The sequence below is a fragment of the Microcaecilia unicolor genome, chromosome 6 (assembly GCF_901765095.1).
Source record: "Microcaecilia unicolor chromosome 6, aMicUni1.1, whole genome shotgun sequence".
In the NCBI taxonomy this organism is placed as follows: Eukaryota; Metazoa; Chordata; class Amphibia; order Gymnophiona; family Siphonopidae; genus Microcaecilia; species Microcaecilia unicolor.
In genome coordinates, this window is record NC_044036.1 from 161,952,597 (window position 1) to 161,974,360 (window position 21,764).

At 42.3% G+C, this 21,764-nt stretch overlaps 1 protein-coding gene across 1 annotated transcript in view; it reads left to right on the forward strand.

The window, feature by feature from the left end:
* The first annotated feature begins 1,707 nt into the window (after positions 1–1,707).
* The window catches only part of BICD2 (BICD cargo adaptor 2), a 219,943-nt gene continuing 199,886 nt past the window's right edge, over positions 1,708–21,764 (forward strand). The window contains 1 exon segment of the mRNA XM_030208392.1: positions 1,708–2,204. Within this exon segment, the coding sequence (XP_030064252.1) occupies positions 1,965–2,204 (240 nt within the window). The 5' untranslated portion in view covers positions 1,708–1,964.

Consider the following 21,764-nt stretch of genomic DNA (forward strand, 5'->3'; position numbering starts at 1 on the left):
GCTCCTGCACTAACCCGGTGGTAATCGGGCAGCACCGCCCAGTGCTACAAAAATCTAAAAACTTACTGTAGCACGGGAAATAGCGCACACTGGGCTCCTGTGGTACTTCTCGAGTGGCATGTGGAAAGCTCGTTGGCAAGCACCAATCCTTCAGTAAAAGGCCCACTAATGTAGTTGCACTAATTAGTGTAGAAACATTCACTCTCCACCTCCCAGACATGCCCCTCAAAACAAAAAAAATGTAGCATGTGATTACTGAATGCACATTTGGCACTTACCACAGTACACCATTTTATGCTGTATTAGGGGAGTAGCCTAGTGGTTAGTGCAGCAGCCTGAGAGCCTGGGGAACTGGATTCAATTCCCACTGCAGCTCCTTGTAACTCTGGGTAAGTCACGTAACCCTCCATTGCCCCAGGCACAAATAAGTAGCTGAATATACCATGTAAACTGCTTTGAATGTAGTTGCAAAAACCACAGAAAGGCAGTATATCAAGTCCCATTTCCCTTTCGAGATTCTAGATGGAACATTGCTAGTGGAGGAGTAGTCTAGTGGCTAGTGCAGCGGACTTTGATCCTGGGGAACTAGATTTAATTCCCACAGCAGCTCCTTGTGACTCTGGGTAAGTCACTTAACCCTCCATTGCCCCTGGTACAAAATAAGTACCTGAATATATGTAAACCACTTTGAATGTAGTTGCAAAAACCTCTGAAAAGCAGTATATCATTTCCCTTTCCCCTCATTTAAAAAAATAGTATTTTTAAATTAGAAATTTAGGGCCCCTTTTACAAAGCTGGGGTAATAGGGGCCCTGCAGTAGCATTGGTGTATGGATTTTGCCACATGCTGAGGCCCCCTTTAACTGCAGCAGGTAAAAGATTGTTTTTATTTTTTTTTTAAAGGAAATGGCCATGTAGTAAGTGAACCACTTGCCCTGTGGCCGTTTTCCGGGGGGGGGGGGGGGAGCCCTTACTGCACCTATTTGGCAGGCGTCAAAGGCTCCAGCACTAACCCAGTGGCAACCTGGCAGTGCGCAGGGCTGATCGATTACTGCCCAGGTAAGCCTTCACAGTGATAAGAAAATATTTTTTAAGCACTGGAAATAGCATGCGCTGGGGGCAGGCATTACCGCCGGGCTCCTGCGGTTCTATCGAAATGACGCACAGCAAAGGTTCCGGCTTTTGTAAAAGGGGGCCCTTTGAGTTATTTTATGATTCTGTGTTTATATTTTTGGATTTGACCAGAAGGGAATGTTTGGATATACAAGAAAACTATTTCTCTCTATTACGCATAGAACAGGGTATACATTTTTGATTTGGTTCACAGAAATCAGTGGGGCATTTTTATGGACCTATCTGTAACAACCTTAACATTTCCGTTTGAAGCAGTCCTTAAAACCAAACCGTCCTTGCACGATCCGGAAAGGATTCACTGTATAACTTTTCCTGCAGGCGTCAGTATAAGAAGTTAAAGTTGCAAACGAACGAAACATTGAATTAGCCACACAGCAGACTGCCAGACAGACTCTGCTTTGAATTCCTGCAGGAGGGTAGGGCTAGGTCCGCCCCGGCATGAGTGCATGTTGGGATTTGTAGTATCACTTCCGGTAGGCAAACCTGGCTAATTCCCTCGAGTAAACTACAACTCCCAGGTTGCCATCGGTGCGAGTTGTCACAGCCCTTGCAGGATTTCTCTGCGGTCTGCATTCCTAGCCAGTTTTTTTAGCTGCTGCTGCTGACAGTGAAGAGCAATGATGGTGAGGAGGCTGACTTGAAGTGAGGGACAGGGGCTCTCCGGATTTCATGGGCAGTAGAAAAGTCGCGGCAGGAGGCGCCGGTGGGAGGCTGTGAATAATGCAACTTCGGCGCCTCAGCTGTTTATAAGGTTGGGAAGGATTTGTGCCGCAGTGCTGCCCGGTCCTCTCCTCCTCCAGGCTGCAAGAAAGGACGGATTGCTCTCCCAAGATGTCCCTGGCGATGGAAGAGGAGGAGTACCATAAGCTGGTGATGCGGTCAGGTTCGGAATGGCTTCGGACCGAGATTAAACGGCTGTTCCAGGAACTAAGCGAGACTACCCGGGAGAAGATCCAGGCGGCCGAGTACGGACTGGTGGTACTGGATGAGAAGCAGCAGCTGAAGCAGCAGTACGATGAGCTGGAGTTGGAATACGAGACCATCCGGCAGGAAATGGAGCAGCTCAAAGAGGTAAGAACTAGAAGCAGCTGCAAGAAACAGTAACTCCGTCCCGGGATACCCGATCGCTGAGAGTAGCGTGGCACTGCAGCACATTGCAGTAATCTTTTAGCGCTGCCCTCAGGAAGTAACGCGGCACTGCCTGCAGTAAAGCTATGAACGTGTCTTAGCCTTGATGCAATTTCTGACAGCTCTGCCCAATCGGTCCCATGTCCTCTCAGATCACTTATTTTTGATGCTTTAGTAATCGTTAGCGTGGCACACACTTTGGCATGAGGGTCGTGCAGTGACTTTATTGTTAACTGTAATTGCTTTAGAGTTGTTTTGCTAAACACGAAGTTTGCAGTGAAAGGTGACCATTGTACATTGTGCAGTGTATTCTAATGAGTGCGGTGTAGCCACCAGCCCCTCCCCCGACGCAGTCTGCTGCTGCGGTGACTGTAAGTCATCTTCCCTTCTTCGCCCGGAAGCTGCAACCTCTGGGCTTCCAGCAGAAGTGAAGCGCATCAAGCGTACAGCACTCGCAGCAGCTTCGGTTGGAGAGTCCGCGCCGGCGCAGTAGGCGGCTGCTTAAAAGAGGCTGCGTTCCAGCCTTTCCCTCTTCTTCTCTGACTGGAGGTCTTTTATGTCATCACAGTGACGTGTGCATGCGTGGTGAAGGGTACTGAGGTCATAATTATAGAGGGACTCCAGTTCTGGAGAAGAGAAAAGACTTATTCAGGGAATTCAGATTGAAGACTGGGGGAATCTGAGTAGTAAAAAACCAAAATAAAACCAGCTGGGGCTAGTGGCGGTTTCTACCTACAAGTTACGCTGTAGTGGTGAAAGGAGACAAGTTCAGTAAGTTAGGTAGGGCTGGTGATAGACATGCTGATGCTCAGGCCAGAAATTGAGAAGAGGGTCCTAAACCCACCAGCAGGTTGTGTTTCCAGCTTTGGGCAAGTTTGAAAGGTTCCTGTGGCACCCGAGCACAGGTAGTTGCCCTGGGTGCACCAGAACCAGAGTTACAAATGCTGAAGCCCAAGGCAAAAATTTGGAAAGGTGTTTCCAAGTCTACTGGCAGGCAGGCAGTAGTCCTTCAGCCTCAGCAGGTTTGGAGCCCCGCAACATGGGGGCTCAGTGCAGTTGCCCCAGGTTTCCACTCTAATGTTGGTCTTGGTTCTGGACCAGTGATAAAATATTTCTAGCAGAATATCACTGTTGAAGTTAGACCTTTTAAAGTTAGGTGATTGAAGTTTCTTATGCACAGGCAAAGAGAATCTCGCAAGTCATTGTTGGCCTGTTTTGTTGATATTTTGGAGATACTCCTAAACAGAGCCTTTTTCTAACAGATTGCTGTGTTGCAAAATCAATAGGTAATTTTCAAATGGAAAATTCATAGTAATTTTCCGTATGAAAAGTGTTCAAAAGCAATGCACCAGCAAACTTTTCCACCTGCATTTTCTGAGAGCATTTTTTTTGTCTGTATAAGAGTGCTGATCAAGGTTATGGCAATTATCTTTTTGATCCTGTCAAAAACATGTTTCTGGGAATGCTTCCCCTTAATCAAGCTAAAGGTGTGCACTCCATGAAGCCCCCCCCCCCCGCATATTTTTAGTCTCAGCTGAACTGATTTAACCATTAATTAAATGAGAAAGATAAAATCGTCCTGCACTTAATATCTTAAAAAAATGTATTATAAGTTGAAAATATACGTGAAATCATCTTTATTATAATAGTGATGAAGGGGACTGCTTGCATTTTAAACAGCCCGGTGACTATAAAAAATATTTTCTCCTATGTTATGTCTGGAAGCATTTCATAAACTGAGTCCAGAGTATTTGGAGTAAATAACATTTACTAATTATGTGGAAGGGAGGTTCTAAAGGGTGATGTCCATTTAGTGTTTCTGGGAAAAATGTTTAGTGCTTAGGCCCCCATCCAGTTCCTCACTAGTTTGCCTTTTCTTCTGCTTGTGAATCATGATTTTGTTCATCCTCCCAAAGTGAGTAGTCTATGAGTCTATCTGTGACCATTGAGATTCCTCACATATTTTATGCCTTTGCTGTATATATGTTTGGTGTGAAGATGCACCCATGGCATTATGGGATGTATGGGTACTCCTTGCAGACAAAATGCCAGATTTGAATAAGTTACATATGGCCATGATAATACTAGAACTTATTGCTGAAGATTCTTTTTTTAATGAGCATTCTGTGCCTTTCTTGCATAAGGTTTATCTCTTCCTGCTGTATTGTAGAGTGGTTTTATCTAAATTTGTGCAGCTGAAGTAAATACCTTTGATAAGAATGTTAATTGTTTGTGCACATCACTTCAGTATTATGGGAAAATAGTTGGATCACTAATAGTGGATGTAGGAACTTGAGACTAATCATGGTTGATCCAGAGAAATATTTTAATAACGGTTAAACCTCATTTGTTCTTGTTGTTTCATGAAAAAGGGATATATATATACTGCATGGTAACAGAACACCTCTCCTGTTGCAAAAACACATTTTTTGCCATTTCTCAAGAATGCAGGCTTCCTGTGTGGGTCGTCAAAGGCCTGACACCATGTTCCTGCTTTCTTGTCTGCTCTGTTGGCATTGTACTGCTGCTTCCAAAGCCTGCCACCCTAGGTGGGTATTCAGTCTAACTAGTAAGAGGGCTATTTTTAATTCCTGTCAGTTTCAGGAAAGATCCTGCTATCTGGACATATCTGTTGGAGCCCCATTCCTTGTCAGAATTTGGCAGCCATACTGGTACATTGTGAGAGACTTTCTAGCTCGATTCAGGCACTCAGCAGAGTTTATTTCTAGAGAAAATACCTGCACCTGGAGTAATAATGGATGGAGAATGACAGTGAGAACAACAAATTTTGCATTTATGAAGCATGCTTAGAAGGTAGAAATAGAAAACAAAACAGGAATATTCTCTGTGTGGTCCCAGAATCTGGAATTTGCTAGATCAGCAGTTCCTTGTCAGTGTTCATTTCTGTGTGCTAGCCTTGCTGTCTGTTAACTGGCATTCAGCTCATCTTGTTCTACTAGTTCATATTTAAACAAAATATCTTTAGAATATCTGCTGAACAGAGTGCCACTTCAGAAAAGTACTTTGTTTTGAATGTTTCACTTGGCAGTGTGGTTTGTGAGTGCTAAGAAGGTCACACCATGAAACTCCCTGGTGTTTTGCTCCACAATCTCAGGAGCAAGTTGACTGTCTGGAGACTGATTAGATGATTAATATAAACCCTCATGGTTGCTGAAGTAGAAGGCAGCAGCATGATGAAACTACTTGGAAAATTTAAAGTTAGGGCTTCTTGACTTGGGGTTGCATAGGAGTAAATGGACTAGTCAGAAATGCTCCTTTCCTGTAATGGAAGCAGTGTCGTACATCATCCTAGGGAAATTCTGCATACACATTTTGAAAATTGTTTGCACAGTATTTTAAATTTCAGGAAAATGCTGCATATTTGTAAAAAAAAAAATTGTACAGAATTTCTCCTATTGTAAGGCCTGACAGTGTTAATTAAACTCTGGAATTCGTTGCCAGTGAATGTAGTAAAAGCAGTTCGCTTAGGGTTTAAAAAAGGTTTGGATGGCTTCCTAAAGGAAAAGTCCATAGACCATTGTTAAAATGGACTTGGGGAAAATCAACTGCTTAGATAAGCAGCATAAAATTTTGGGATCTTGCCAGATACTTGTAAACTGGATTGGCTACTGTTAGAAACAGATTGCTGAGCTTAATGGACCTTCAGTCTGTCCCAGTATGGCAACACTTAACGTACTTATGACAACTCCCGCCCCACACACCCTTTCCTTCTTCAGGCTTCATCCTCCTCAACATTCTTTTGCTCCAACCACAGTTCTCTGTCCCCCCACTCTTGAAGAGCCCCCTTCAGTTCTTTCTCCCTTTGATTTCCAATCCTGTGTTCCTAAGGTTCTCCCCAATGCATGTACCTCATGCCTTTTTCACCCTTCCCACTCCACATCTCTGTCTTTCTCTCCCCTAGCACATACTGTTATCTTGCCTTCTTCTTTCTCTTCGCATCACATGCACAAACCCACATATTTAGCTTGCTCCACTAACTTGTAGCCTCCTCCAGCTTTCTCCAGTGACCCCCCCCCCCCCCCACACACACACCATGTGATACAGATGCTCCTAGTTTGCTCCAGCAGCTTCCGACCCCCATGGCACACAGACTCCAGCTATCTCTTGCAAACCTATCCCTTTATGACATGTGCTCCTACCTTTTTCCAATGAGTCCTACCCATGTAGCACCCCTCCCCCACTTTGTACTAGCTGCTGCCACCTCCCTGTGGCATCTACCTCTGCTGGCTTCGTCTTTCCTCCCTGCCTGCATTGCTGAACAAGAGGAGGTGAACAGTTGGGCCTTGGGCTTTATCCTCCACTGCTGTTCTGGGCCTGACCAATTAAATTGTGTGACTGTACTGAGGCCCACATGGTTCAAATTTATTTATTTATTTATTGCATTTGTATCCCACATTTTCCCACCTTTTTGCGGGTTCAGTGTGGCTTACAATATGAGTTGAATGTTGGAAATACAACTTGTTACAGATTGGTTATGGATTACATTGTGCAGAGTTATGCGAAACAATTGAGGCGTCGTTAAGGAATGTAACAATGGAACATAAACATTGAAGCTTTGGAAATTAAAAGTGGAGCCTAGGACTTGGCCAATGTGTGCTGGTCTTGCTGCTGCAATCACTGCAGAGGAGGGAGAGTTGGAGGAGAGCTGCTGGTACTGGGGCCTGCATAGAATCCTGTACAAATTCTTCATTGTGCAGAACTAGAATTTTTTTTAAATGTGACAAGTAATACTAACCATCTTTATAAAATGTTTTCTAGATGTAAAAATTATCAAATCTATAGTCTTGCAGTTATTTCAGAGGCCTTCCCAGGGCCATCCTATTCCTAAGGGCTGTGTGAGCAATTCAGCCAAATAGGGCACAAGGGAGACTGGACCAAAAAAATCACTGCCTGTCCATTGTCTCCCCTGCACTGCCTGTGGTGCAGTGGGCAGGGGCATTAGGGGGTATGTTGCACGGGGTGTGATTCCAGCTTGGGATGCTCCTGGTGTACGTGTAAGAGCAAAGCACCATCTAGTGTGAAATATTCCAGTAACTGTATTGGTTCTGTAGGCTGTGGTGTACAGGAGGGTGACTGAAGGCTGATGACTGGGCTAATCCTTACCTTGATGCAGGAAAATGGTATTGCACCCTGCAGAGTGCAGTTCATGTATATTCACTTTGCCCTAGCAAGAAATCCAGAAAATAGAAAAGGGCTAACCACGTCCATGACAGCAAAGACCTTTATGTCCTCTGGGAGCCTATTGCTTGAAAATACATTTACTGTGTATAATGCAAGGCGGCTTTTTTTGAAGTGCTGATATCTGTGTCAGCATCTCCATTATTTTATTTATTTAGATTTTGCTCACACCTTTTTCAGTAATAGCTCAAGGTGAGTTACATTCAGGTACTCTGGATATTTGTCTGTCCCAGGAGGGCTCACAATCTAAGTTTGTAACTGAGGCAATGGAGGGTTAAATGACTTGCCGAAGATCACAAGGAGCAGCAGTGGGATTTGAACCTGCCACCTCTGGAGTGCAAGACCCGTGCTCTAACCACTAGGCCACTCCTCCACTCCATTATCACTGCCCCTCTCTCTCATATTCCCTTCTTTATATATCTTTCTATATCTCCCCTCCCCTGCTGGTTTCCCACGAAAGATTTTTTTAATATATTTTTAATGGAGGGGGGGCGGGGTAATGGATAGGGTTGCGGAACCCACCGGCTAGTCACTTGCTCCTGGGGGGAGCCTTGGTTGAAGCACGCTTAAAAAAAAAAAGTTTTACGATGAACCAGAGGCTGGAGCGGCTGCTCTCCAAAACACCATCATGGATTGACATTTATTTTTTAGGATTTATTTACCACCTTTTTGAAGGAATTCACTCAAGGCGGTGTACAGCAAGAATAAATCAAACATAGCAGCAGGGTTCAATGCACAGGTTAGCTCTGGCAATGATAACACAAAGGTTTCATACTTGTGTGCAAATAAAACAGGCTGCAAAATACTGGTATGATTTTCAGAATCATTTTCCATTATCGTTTATTCATTTTACTATACTGTTACTTATTGCGAATAAATCATAACAGTTTACATACAAATAATAAATGACAAACAAATGAATTAACTAACGCCTGTGTTTACTAAGGTGCGCTATGGGCATGTTAGCGTAAATGGTTTACACACTGGAGTGGAGGAGGAGTGGCCTAGTGGTTAGAGCACCAGTCTTGCAATCCAGAGGTGGCTGGTTCAAATCCCACTCCTGCTCCTTGTGATCTTGGGCAAGTCACTTAACCCTCCATTGCCTCAGGTACAGACTTAAATTGTGAGCCCTCCTGGGACAGAGAAATATCCAGAGTACCTGCATGTAACTCACCTTGAGCTACTACTGAAAAAGGTGTGAGCAAAATCTAAATAAATAAATGCTAACACACCCATAGAAATGTATAGGCACATTAGCATTTAATGCACCTTAAATTTAAGGGCGCTTTAGAAACGCTAACACACCTTAGTAAATATACCCCCTAAGGGGTCCTTTTACTAAGGTGCACTGAAAAATAGCTTGCGGTAGTGTAGGCGCAGGTTTTGGGCGCGCTCCAATCCATTTTTCAGCGCACCTGTAAAGACCTTTTTTTAAAATTTTTGCTGAAAGTGGACGTGCAGCAACATCAAAATTGCCGCAACTCCGTTTTGGGTCTGCGCTTTTGTTGCAGCACTAATTCAGCACAAGGGAGTTGGACCTTGATGCTTAGATGTGGGCAGATAGGCAGCCTTTTGTTATTCCAGGAATGTTTAACAGTTTACCTTGAGGGGTCAAATAAAGAGGCAGAGTGAAAACCATTACCTTCCTGCATTCTTGGTGCCAAAGGCAGGAGCAATGTGGTGAAGTAGTTTACTGTCACTTGAAACAAGATCAGGCTTAAGAGAATGAAAGTGCAGCTTTATTCCCGGTTCAGGTTATTTTCATAATGTGTGAGGGTATTTTCTCATGAATTTAGAATAGAGCGTGAGGCAGTGGTGCAGTTGAAGTGGGAATGAATAATTGAATATTGAATTGAATTGTCTGCTCTCAGCCCCTTGGTGAGAGAAGAGAATTGGGATCGCTTTTTGGGATGCCACCCTTGCTGTTCTCTCAGCCTCTTCACTATGGAGCAGTTAGACACATTTTTAGCCCAACATTCAGTCCACTTTTTCAAAATCTACAGTTATTGAAGTTTGTACATGTATTGGCCAGTGGTAAATGCATAATGTCCTTTGAAAATTGATCCCTAGGTGTCTCGTGATAGAATTTGATCATTTTATCAATAACACATGTTTAAAGGGTTTGTTTTTAAAAGGAACATCTTCATTGTTAAATATGTTTTTGTTAAACTCCTGGCAGTTTGCATTTTGAGAAGGAAGATCCTGTCTTACTCTTTGGCTTCATTATCATCTTCCTGGGTGCTGGAGGTGGAGCTTTGCTTTGAATTGAATGAGCTACAGAAATTACCTGCACTACCAGTGTTTTCTGGCTTCTGTTTTCCATTTTGTTTCCCCAAGCTCAAGGATTCTGACCTCTGATTGCCATAACATATCTCTTAATATTTTGCCTTTAGTACTGTCGATCTTGACATTTTAGTTTGGGTAATGGTTGTCCTTCTTGCACTTTTGGCTTTTTTTTTTTTGGTTACATTTTGTACGCCGCACTTTCCCACTCATGGCAGGCTCAATGCGGCTTAGGTACTTATTTGTACCTGGGGCAATGGAGGGTTAAGTGACTTGCCCAGAGTCACAAGGAGCTGCCTGTGCCTGAAGTGGGAATCGAACTCAGTTCCTCAGGACCAAAGTCCACCACCCTAACCACTAGGCCACTCCTCCACTCTTTTGCATTATAATGTCCTAGGTCAGTAGTTCCCAAGTCCTGTCCTGGAGGCACCCCAGCCAGTCAGGTTTTCAGGATACCTACAATGAATATTCATGAGACAAATTTGCATGCAGTGCATTCACGGCATTCAAATCTCCTCATAAATCAGTCAACTGGGGGGGGGGGGGGGCTCAATGGGCTGCTAAGGCCATAAAAGATTTTCATTACTTATGGCCCTATTTAAAGTGCTGCGGAAAGGGGAGAGCATTCCACATAAAGAAAGCATCAGTGCACACATATCACCTTCTGGAAAGTTAACATTACGCATTCTTTGGAGCGGCAGAATGCTTATTTGGGCTTCTCTTGCCATAATAAAATGTTTCAGATATCACCCTGCTCCATCCTAGATCACTTTGTTGCTTAGTTACAAGCACTGAGCAAACAATTCTGGATAGGCTGCCAAAGGAGAGAGCATAAATGCTTGGGAAATGAATCACATGCCGAAAGAGGGGAACGATGACCCAGTGGTATGGTGTAAAAGGAAATTCTGAACACATGATCCAGAGCTCACCATGTTTTAACTCACACTTTTCAAAATATAAAATGCTATCCAATGAGCTCAACACCCCAATACAGGCAGGATTATGGAAGTTTAAGTGATTTTAAAATGAGCCCTAGCTATCCTAAACAAACCTTCAGCCCAGCACCTCCCACCAGTTAACTCACTCCCCCCCCCCCCCCAATTTACTAATTAAACAATCGTGACCACCCTGACAGCACTCCTCCCAGAACAACCCTGCAAAAACACATAATACTTAACCATTACTTAACCTGTATGTGAAAGTAGTTTTCAGAAGTTATTTACCAAGGTAATGGATTATTTGTAAACTGCCCACCCTCCCTGAAGGGAAAAATGCGTATAGTGTGGTTCTTTAAGTTTGTGTGGTTGTCAGGACTTATTTTGCTTTGACTATAGCTGCTCTTTACCTAGTCTAATCAGGGGACTCACAATGAACATGCATGAGAAAAATATGCATACAACAGAGGCAATGAAGATATCTTAAAACCTAACTGGATGTGGGATCTGCAGAATAGAACACGCAGTCCCCTAGGGCTATCGTGATCTATTTATTAAATTGGTCCAATGAAGTATAACCTTATTTTATTTTTGTTTGTTTTTATTCAAGTAGACTTGCATGATAGCTACACTAATTTATCCAGTATAAGGTTTGGGAAACCTTGGCCTAATAAGTAGGTAGGTCTTTGATACAGAGACCATTGCACGTGTTTCTTTAAATCATTATTTGAAAGGAAATGATACGAAGCTGGATTCTCTACTCCTCATGATATCAAAATACCAAACCTCGAACTAAATTCTCAACTCTCTCCTGATTACAATGAATATGCATGAGATATATTTGCATACAATTTTTATTTTATTTTTGTTACATTTGTACCCCGCGCTTTCCCACTCATAGCAGGTTCAATGCAGCTTACATATTATATACAGGTACTTATTTGTACCTGGGGCAATGGAGGGTTAAGTGACTTGCCTGCAGTGGGAATCGAATCCAGTTCCCCAGGACCAAAGTCCACCACTCTAACCACTAGGCCACTCCTCCGATGGGTCTCCAGTCTCATATACACGTTCATCGTGGTAATTCTGAAAATCCAACTGCTTAGCTGTGTCATCAGGAGAGGGTTGGGAAACACTACTTTAGTTACCTTATATCATATCATCAATAGTCATATTCCGCAAATTTCTTAAAGATTCTAAGCAGATTGCAAAAGAAAAAAAACCTCAATAGGGGGAAATACAAAATATAGTTAACACTACCAGTAAGTGAACAGATCAATTTAATTTCAGTACATATATGCATTAAGAAATTTCTGAAAAAGGGAATAAGAAGATAATTCTGTAATCTGCCTTAGAAGAAGGCTCTGCTCATACCACAAATCGCAATAACAGATGAAAAACAGCAAAGATAAAAATTCATATTATATAATCTATATAAATAATTCTCACCTCAAACATTCTGAAGCTCACTCTGTGGCAGGGAAACACTGGAGCCCTGCACTTAGGCTGTCACCACTCACCACTCACTGTCACTCAGGCACCACTCACTCTCACGGATAGACCCGCCCCCGCAGCCACGCCCCTTCCGCACATAATTCGCTACCTCAACGTTCTAATGAAGCTGCAACTTCCAGTTTGTGAGGCGGCAGAGATTGGAATTTATCCCCACTTCACCAATCGCATCGCTGCGCCCTCGATGTCATCACGTTTGACGCGAGGGCGGGGCATACATCGATCTACTACGTGAGGACGAACGGAGGGAGTGTGAGGCAGGCAGGCTGTAGGTCACACGCAGCGAAGCCACTCTCTACATCGTGGGGCGAGGCGCCCACGACCACCCTCAAGCACGGAGGGGAAGTCCAGCAACAAGGGGAGGGGGATGGTAACGAAAGCGCCTTGCTACCACCCGTTTCATTGGCCTCAGAAATGGGCCTTTCTTACTAGTATAATATAAAAGATCTGCATGGTCATCTAAAGCACAACAGCAAGAAGGACAAACATTGCATCAACCTAGACCAGTGGTTCCCAAACGTGGTCCTGGAGGCACTCCAGCCACTCATGTTTTTAGGATATTCACAATGAATATTCGTACTGGGAATGTATTTTTTTTTTGTCTAAATGTTTTTGTTTATTTTCCCCAAAAGTTCCTTCTCCAATCCATCAGCTTCTGCATTGACAGTATCGTAACTCAAGGATTTGTCCTTTTATTTTCATTTCTTTTTTTCATATTTGGATCTGATCATTTCTTCCTGCTCCTTTGTATTTCTAGCTCAGTCAGAACCAACATTTGGATCTGGCACTATGAGCCTTTGTTCACAGCTATCGAGGGACTTTTCACTACCTTTTTAATATCCAGTCCCTTCCTCTGGCTCCAAATCCACCTAGACTGCTGACTGTGGTGATGGTCCTGGTCTGGAGCCATGCACCAGAGATCTTTCCAGGATGTAGCAAATCATGAGCCCTGAGTTTGGTAACCAGGAGTCGCCCTTAAGTGATGAACATGACTCCTTGTGCCAGGTTGGCTCTGATTGCTGGGGCCATACACCAGAGATCTTTCCAGGATGCAGCAAATCATGAACGTGCAGTGTTATAGAATAATGGGTCTCCACGCCCAACTTGGGTGCCAGGATGTACATGAGGTTTCAGCGGGCGTAAGTCTGGCACCTATAGTTGGGGGTGGGAACTGGCACTAATGCTATTCTATAAGGGACATACACCCTTTATAGAATAGCATTTATTGTCAAACTTTTCTGCTTCCCATTTTTAGTGCCATTATAGAGTTATCCCCATAGTGTTCTTTCTTCTCAGCCTCGTGGTAAGCTAGTTTAGACATCATAGCAAGGATCCAGGTATTGATGCATGTGCTGCCTCTTGGGTTTTTTTTTTTTTTGGTAGAAGGAGAGACTGATGTCTAAGGAGATGATTGTTTAATCAGGTGAGTGTGACGTATGGCAGTCATACACAGGGAAGCACTTATATTCTGCAAGGTGAAATTTTAATTTAGTTTTTTAAGCACTGTTCTAATGGCTGATGAAAAAGGTGATTCAAAGGTTTTGGTAAGTGTAAATCTACAGACTGAAAAACAGAAGGACCTCTGAAGCTGCCCAGTGGTAGAAACTGGACAGACAGTGAGAGAGAGAGAGGTTTTTTGATCGATTTTGAGCAACTAGTCTGAATGGGATTCTGATCAAATCTCCTCCTCCTCCTCCTCCTCCTCCTCCTCCTCCTCTTGTCTGCAGAGTGGCTGCATCACAGCTAAATCCATTTCTCAAGAGGAAGGATAGTCTGCTTCTGGGCCTCATGGTACAACATCCATCTGGTCTTCTCCGAGCAGAAAATGTTGCATCTTTAGATAAAGACAGTCCTAAGGGCCCTCTTCTTATGTTGCACATGTATGCAAACACATTAGTCATTGTTTTGTTTGTCATTCCTTTCTTTATGCTTAATGAGCCAATCTGACCCAGACAGTCAGAACCACATGGATACCTTTTGCAGATATCTCTTGTTCAGTAATAAAGAGGATGAGAGTATATATATGAAAATCACAGAAAATACTGGGATCAGTGGCATGAAGACGGTTTGTGCTCGAAGGAACTGATTGGTTGATCACGCCTTGAGACAGCTGATTATAGCAAAACTCAGTTGGTGTGGTTGACTTTATATACACTTTTGAATCTTCAGTTACGTTAAAATCGAAGTGTTTACTTTTTATGTTTTTTTCTTTTGTTTGCCATGTTTTTGGGTGGATCCATTTACATTGAATATTCTGTGGAGTTTTAACAATATTTTGTATGAAAGGGAGTTTTATGCAAATAAAGAGATCTGACCTTATTAAAGTCCTTTCCACCCACTAAGCGTTTTGTCGGGTGGAGGCGTGGGTGCTGTTTCCCTTTCGTACTTTTTTGTACTCCACAGGAATATGGTGATTAAATAGTACTTTGCACATTGTATGAGAGAGGTATTTACTGTGATTTACCTTGGGCAGATATGCCATTGGATCTTATGCTTATGGATAAGAGCCACAAATGCGAATGATCCAGTTTAACAATTAGGGAAGAAGTATTACTACTTTGAAATGGAGCACACCCTGAGGTGGAGACATGTAGAACTGAGCCCTTTAATCCTTCTGGCTCCGTACCTGTTCATTACCTGTACCAGTAAACAGCCTAAATAAAGTATTTTGTTTGTACTGCATGATGCATATTCCTGACTTAACCAACTTTTGGAAATCATTGAAGACCTTCCTCTTCATCAAAGCATACCGCAACAATCCATCATATAAATACTAATGCAATACCACTTTGTCTCTGGTCCCAAATTGTGATCACTTCATACTTGTTTGATTAATTTTACTGTTATTCATGTTCTCTATGTATCACCACTTGTATCTCTAATTCTGGAATGGCGATAGCCATGACGGAGCAATGTAAGCCACATTGAGCCTGCAAATAGGTGGGAAAATGTGGGATATAAATGCAGCAAATAAATAAATAAATATTGCATTTTCCTAAGTGGTGTGATCCTTGGAATGGCAAGTGTAGTGACTGTATTGGGTCCATAACTGACCACTTGCCCATTTCTGATGCCTAGCCTTTTTGGAATATTCTTCCTTAACCTCTAAGGGTTTTCTGTGGGACAATATTGGAAATTATTTACCTCAATAACAGCAGATTTGGTAGAAGTGTAAATGGGGGTTTAATTAAATTAAAGAAAAATACCTGTGTGGCCCATCAGGAACATTGGTGATTGGTGTTGGACCCTTTCCAGCAGTCTGGGGAGTGTCTGGGGCTGGAGTCGTGGCAACTGCAACCTGCCACAATATGGCTCTAGCAAAGAATGAGGCCCCCAGGCAGATGGCTGGTCTGGTCCTGGAACTTCAGATTGTGCACAGTTTTTTGCCCATGTGCAATTGAGCTCCAGAGCTGGGACTAAGCTGCTGTTGAAGCCAGGGCCTCAATTTTAAACAGTGCCAAACAGGCACAGAGAGATATTGAATAATGAAGGAAGATCTGTGTTCAGTGGAAAATAGATCTGTTGGCTCAGGCTGCCTGCTGTGTGAATATTCCATCATTGTGTCGTCATTTCTATCACGTATTACATATTATGGGAACTTGCTTTAAATGTTGATTGTTTTAATTTGTTTATCCAGACCTTACATGCACATGGTTTGGGTTTAAAAAGCAAAACCATGTGCATGTAAGGTCTGGATAAACAAATTAAAACAATCAACGTTTAAAGCAAGTTCCCATAAGGGTGGTTGAACAATTAGGTATAAACTGTGTTGTTTCTGACTTTACTTGTTTTGGGGTGCTTTGGGTCTTGCTGATCAGTACATCTGCTGTCTGGAATTTTGGAAGATGGAAATAAAATAAAAATTAAATTTTGGATGTAATCTTTCAATAACTGCCTATATTTATGGCTATGATTTCTGAACATGCAGCATCATTAAAGGACAGACTTTTAAATGACCAGTTGGGTATATATCCTAATCTCAACTTTGTTAAATGTTTCAGACATATCCATCTTCTTGCTGCCATGAGTAACTGAATTCTATTATTCTTTCTCACTGTATTTTCATATGTAAACCACATTGAACCCAAGTTTGCTTGGGATAATATGGGATATAGATGTAAAAAAAAAAATCCATTATCCTCCACCTTTAAGACACTTCCTATCCAGCTGGATGGTGATGGCACAGAAAGCAAGTTTGGTCCAGTGAAGACTAAATCAAAATAACCTGTTCCTTAGCTGGGCTCTAGTATTACCAAAGTGAAAATGCGACCATTCCATGCTTCTGTGGTTATGTTCCACTAATAACTTAAATGATTAACTGGCTTTCTTGAAAGGATTATATAAGCTTTGGATGCATGACTAGGAACGAAAACATATACACTTATTTATTCAATATCACAATCCGTAATGTATAGCCACAAAACAACCTTTTAGAGTGGACAGTCTTCACAGTGAGCTCCTTTTTATTATCGACCAGATAGAGATACAGTTTTCAGTTTTGGCACAGTATATAAGTCATCACAAGAACAAAATATAAGAAAACCAATGACCTGCATTAGGGGCTTGTAGCTGATTTAGTTATGTTTTTAAACAAAAGAGATCTGCATGAAACAAAATATTTATTTTTGTTTTGACTTATAAAACCACTTGTCCCTGAAACATGTTCAAAACAGAATAATCCATTTGTGCAGAATCAGATGTGATTCCATGCGCCCTAATGAAAGAAGAGTTTCATTTTACCCCCATTTAATTTTAGTATATTCCATCTTTATAACACCAGGCTTCCCAATGCAGATTACAACAGTTAAGATGAACCCGTCAGGAAACAGGATATCCTCATTGAAATTTGGCCATCTGTATTGTATAGAACAGTGTAGAAAAATGAGCACAAAATACAGGCTATTAATGCTGTTTCTACCAGCAGCAATAATTTTTTTAAGCTGTTTTAGGAGTCCTTTTACAACGGCACGCTAGAGATTTTAGCACGCGCTAAATGTTAGTCGCCCATATATTTCTGTGGGTGTTGCTAGCATTTAGCATGCCCTAAAACCACTAGTGCTCCTTTGTAGAAGGACCCTTTAGTGATATTCAATTGTTATTTTATGATATTTATATCTACACATGGGAAGCTTTCAAATAAATTAAAAAGCTGCCCAAATAAGTTAAAAAAAAAAATTAAAAATATATTTTGCTCTCCACCTTTTAAAGGCATTGCCTATCCAACTGGAACAGCTTTTGCCTTTTTGCAGATGGACCACACATAGGCAGTCCCTTCTTTTATTTATTTATTCATTCATTCATTCATTCATTCAGTTTATCATTACATTTATGTCATATACATTGGAATTAAAGAAATATACAATATTGAAATACACAGTCAGGTAAAATGTAAATTTTGTTAGTCCACATTAAAGTGATCCAAGAACTAGGAACTCAAATTAAAGTAATATGGCTGAGGCGACTTCCCACCTCAGTCTGCTCAAATTCAACAGGAAGGGCAAGAAATCAAGTCAGGGCAGCCGATTAGCGTACAATCCAAACAAACAGTACATTACTCTTTACTAACTATAAATTCTGCAAGTTTTCCCGGTTCAAAAAAATATAATTAGTGGATTCTAAAGAAATATAACATTTACAGGGAAATTTAAGTATAAAGGTCCCACCTAATTGTAGGACCCTTGCTTTCAATAATAAAAAGTCTTTTCTTTTTCTCTGTGCTGTTGTTTTGGGTGAACCAGTGTCTTGGCAATCTCCGCCTACTGGCTTCTTCAGCCCATGTAATGGGCTAGATAGCTTCACCCCATCTCCTATTTTATCTAACCTCCGTGGGTGTGTCCCAAGGATTGGGTTGAGTACCAATGGTCTAGTGGCTAGAGCAGCGGACTGAGAACCAGGAAAGCCAGGTCTTAAATCCCACGGTCACAAAGAGCTACTGTAGGAATTGAACCTGATTCGCCAGTTCTTAGCCCACTGCAAACCATTAGGCTACTTCATGGCAATATAAAATAGCCATTGGTAAACACAGTTGGGTAGTACAACTTTATCTTGCAGGTAGGTTTCTCTATGCTATATCCCTTTCCTGTAATACTGAAGTTGTCAACTGTGTATACCACAGCATCAATGAACCCTGAAAGTTAAGCAGTTCCTTTTCTTTTATAGAAGAATATTGAGAATAGGGTTACATTTCTGAAGTAGGCTGTGACAACTGAAAGACTATGCATAGCTATTCTGCATGCTGTTTTAGATTCTTTAATTTGTGATTTTGTAAATTTTGTACTTATGTTTTCATTACTTTTTGTTCTTTATTTAGGGCTGCATTTTAATTAAAACTAGTAAAAAAGGCCCGTTTCTGACACAAATGAAACGGGCGCTAGCAAGGTTTTCCTCGGAGTGTGTATGTTTGGGAGAGTGTATGTGAGAGTGAGTGTTGAGAGTCAGAGTGAAAGTGTGAGTCCAATCCATGCTCCTCTGTCACCTGGCCCCTCCATTCATCCCTATCCAGCAATTCCCCTCTCTCCCTGAGGCCTGCCCTGCAATCCATATGCATCCATGGCCATCTGTCCCCTCCATTCATCCCTATCCAGCAATTCCCCTCTCCCTGAGTCCTGCCCTTCCAATCCATGCCCATCCATGCTCCTTTGTCACCTGGCCCCTCTATTCATCCCTATCCAGCAATTCCCCTCTCTCCCTGAGGCCTGCCCTGCAATCCATATTCATCCATGCCCATCTGTCCCCTCCATTCATCCCTATCCAGCAATTCCCCTCTCTCCCTGAGTCCTGGCCTCCCAATCCATGCCTATCCATGCTCCTCTGTCCCCTGCCCCCTCCATTCATCCCTTTCCAGCAATTGCCCTCTCTCCCTGAGCCCTGCCCTCCCAATCCATGGCCATCCATGCTCCTCTGTCCCCTGCCGCCTCCATTCATCCTTTTCCAGCAAGTCCCCTCTCTCCCTTCCATGACCCCCCCTCGCATCCATGCTCTTCTCTCTCCCCTGTCCCAGCCTGGCCCGCCCTCTTCTTCCCCCCCCCTTCGCATCCATGCTGTCGTTTCTCCCCTGCCCTCCCGCTCCCATTGTTGTACTTTACTGGCCACCCTCTTCTCTCCCCCCAACATGCGTGTTTTTTTTTTTCTTCTTGTTTTTAAATTTACCTCCGTGGCGGTTCCGGCAGCGAAGCGTCAGGGAAGGAGGCGGTGCTCCCGACGTCTAGGTTTCCCTTCGCTGTGTTCCGCCTTCTTTTGACGTCATCCTTGACGTCAGAAGAAGGCGGAACACAGCGAAGGGAAGGCTAGACGTTGAGAGCGCCGCCTCCTTCCCTGACGCTTCGCTGCCGAGCGATGCGATTGGTTGAGTGTCATTGCTCCGCCCTCGACGTCATTACGTTTGACGCGTGGGCGGGGCAGACACAATGCGATCTCACCCCCTTCACTTTTAGAATGTTGGCTAAGAGAGGCTTCATTAGAACGTTGGAGGTGCGTTTTATATAGAGAGATTTGTAATTGTGATTAATCACACAGTTAAAGGTATGTTACTTATTTATGTTTTTCCTCACTGCATCTCCTTGTGACTCTGGGCCATAAAATTTGTAATTGTGATTAATCGCATGCTGTTAGTTTACGTTTTCTCCATTGTAGGTGCTTGCGACTCTGGGCAAGCCCACTGCAGCTCCTTGTGACTTTGGGCAATGGAGGGTTAAGTGACTTGCCTAGAGTCACAAAGAGCTGCAATGGTAAAATAAATAACAAATTTAATCATGTGATTAACCACAATTATTCTTGCCCAGAGTCACAAGGAGCTGCAGTGTGGAAAAATAAATAACACCTTTTATTCACACGATTAATCGCAGTTACAAATTTTAATCAAACTGGAGCCCTAATTGAGAAATCTCCTTTATTTTACCTTGCTCAAACCTGAGCAAAGAGAACAGCAGTGGGTAGAAGGGTGATTAATTTGGCCTTTGCCATTATCACACTGAAGTGTGTGTGCGTATATTTGCAGAGTTATATTTGCCGATCATTTTGAAAGACTATTCTGAGCCCGCTTCTCTTTATTAAACATCTATAAATATAGTTCTGTTCAGAGGCTGTGAGTACTAAATCTATAAAAAGTGCTTTGAAGGGTCCAGAATCTCTACATTCAAGAGAAATCCATTGAAGAATTGCCTAATTGCTATAAAAGTTTGTCCTTAAATCCACCCTGCTTAGTTTGTGGTACAATGTTGGTGATTAAGCAGAGAATAGATGAGCTTAACTAATTAGCTTGGCCATGTTGAACTGCATGTGGCAGTTTATTTGAATGGGTCAGAGGTAAGTGCCCTAAAGGGTGTTTCTTTTCCCTACCTTTCTCCCCAGGGGTTGACTTAAATAACAGCCATCCAATAACAGGCTCAACACGGCACCGAGATGTAACATAAATTTAGGAAGGTTAAACAAAAAAACAAGCAATCTTAAAAATGTTAAAAACATACCATAAATTTAAGATAGCATTCATTTCTTAAGACATTATGATCCCTATATGAAAACATTAGAAAAAAGTAAAATCTTATCTTGTCTTACTAATACATTACTGCAAAATATTTCAAATATAGCAGTCAAAACAAGAGGAGTGGGCCTAGTGGTTAGGGTGGTGGACTTTGGTCCTGGGGAGCTGAGGAACTGAGTTCGATTCCCACTTCAGGCACAGGCAGCTCCTTGTGACTCTGGGCAAGTCACTTAACCCTCCATTGCCCCATGTAAGCCGCATTGAGCCTGCCATCAGTGGGAAAGCGCGGGGTACAAATGTAACAAAAAAAAAAAAGCAGGCAATAAGAAGCACGGAGAGAATTCCCCTGAAGAATTGAGGGTGAAATGGGGTCTCCATTGGGATTGTCTGTACATATGTAAAAAAATAAATAAAAAATGAATACAAATTAATAATGAGATTACTCTGGGAGGTTTTTGGCTGATGATAGAGAGAACCTGGAAGCGATTCAAATCAAACATTGAAAGAGTTTCCGAATCAAAAGTGTGTAATTCCAGTTAAAACCGAGGTTTTTTCTTCCAATGTAGACAAATCAAATGGTTCTCATCATAACAGAGCAATACATATACCAAATAAGAAAAACAAATCTCAATGTCATCAGAAATCATATCTAGAAAATAGGGGATGGGGATCCAAGCTTCAAGAGTACAAACAAAACCCATCATCATCAATAAGTTGCAAACCGTGGAGGAGCAGCTAAATGGATGAAGTAGTGGTCTGAGAACCAGGGAAGAAGGTTCAAAATCCCACTGACAGTTCTTGTGACCTTGGGTCAGTCTTTTCAACTTCCATTGCCACAAACATAGGGCTAAATTTACTGAAAGGCATTTCGATGTGTTGTGTTATTTACTGCTGGTCCTATTTTATGCAGTGGGACCTATAGATTGTAAGCTCTTTGAGCAGGGACTGTCTTTCTTCTATGTTTGTGCAGTGCTGCGTACGCCTTGCAGCGCTATAGAAATGCTAAATAGTAGTAGTAGTCTAAGCATGCACTAATGTCATTCATTAGCATATGTTCTAATGTGGTAATGCATTAGTAAATCTAGCGCTTAGAAT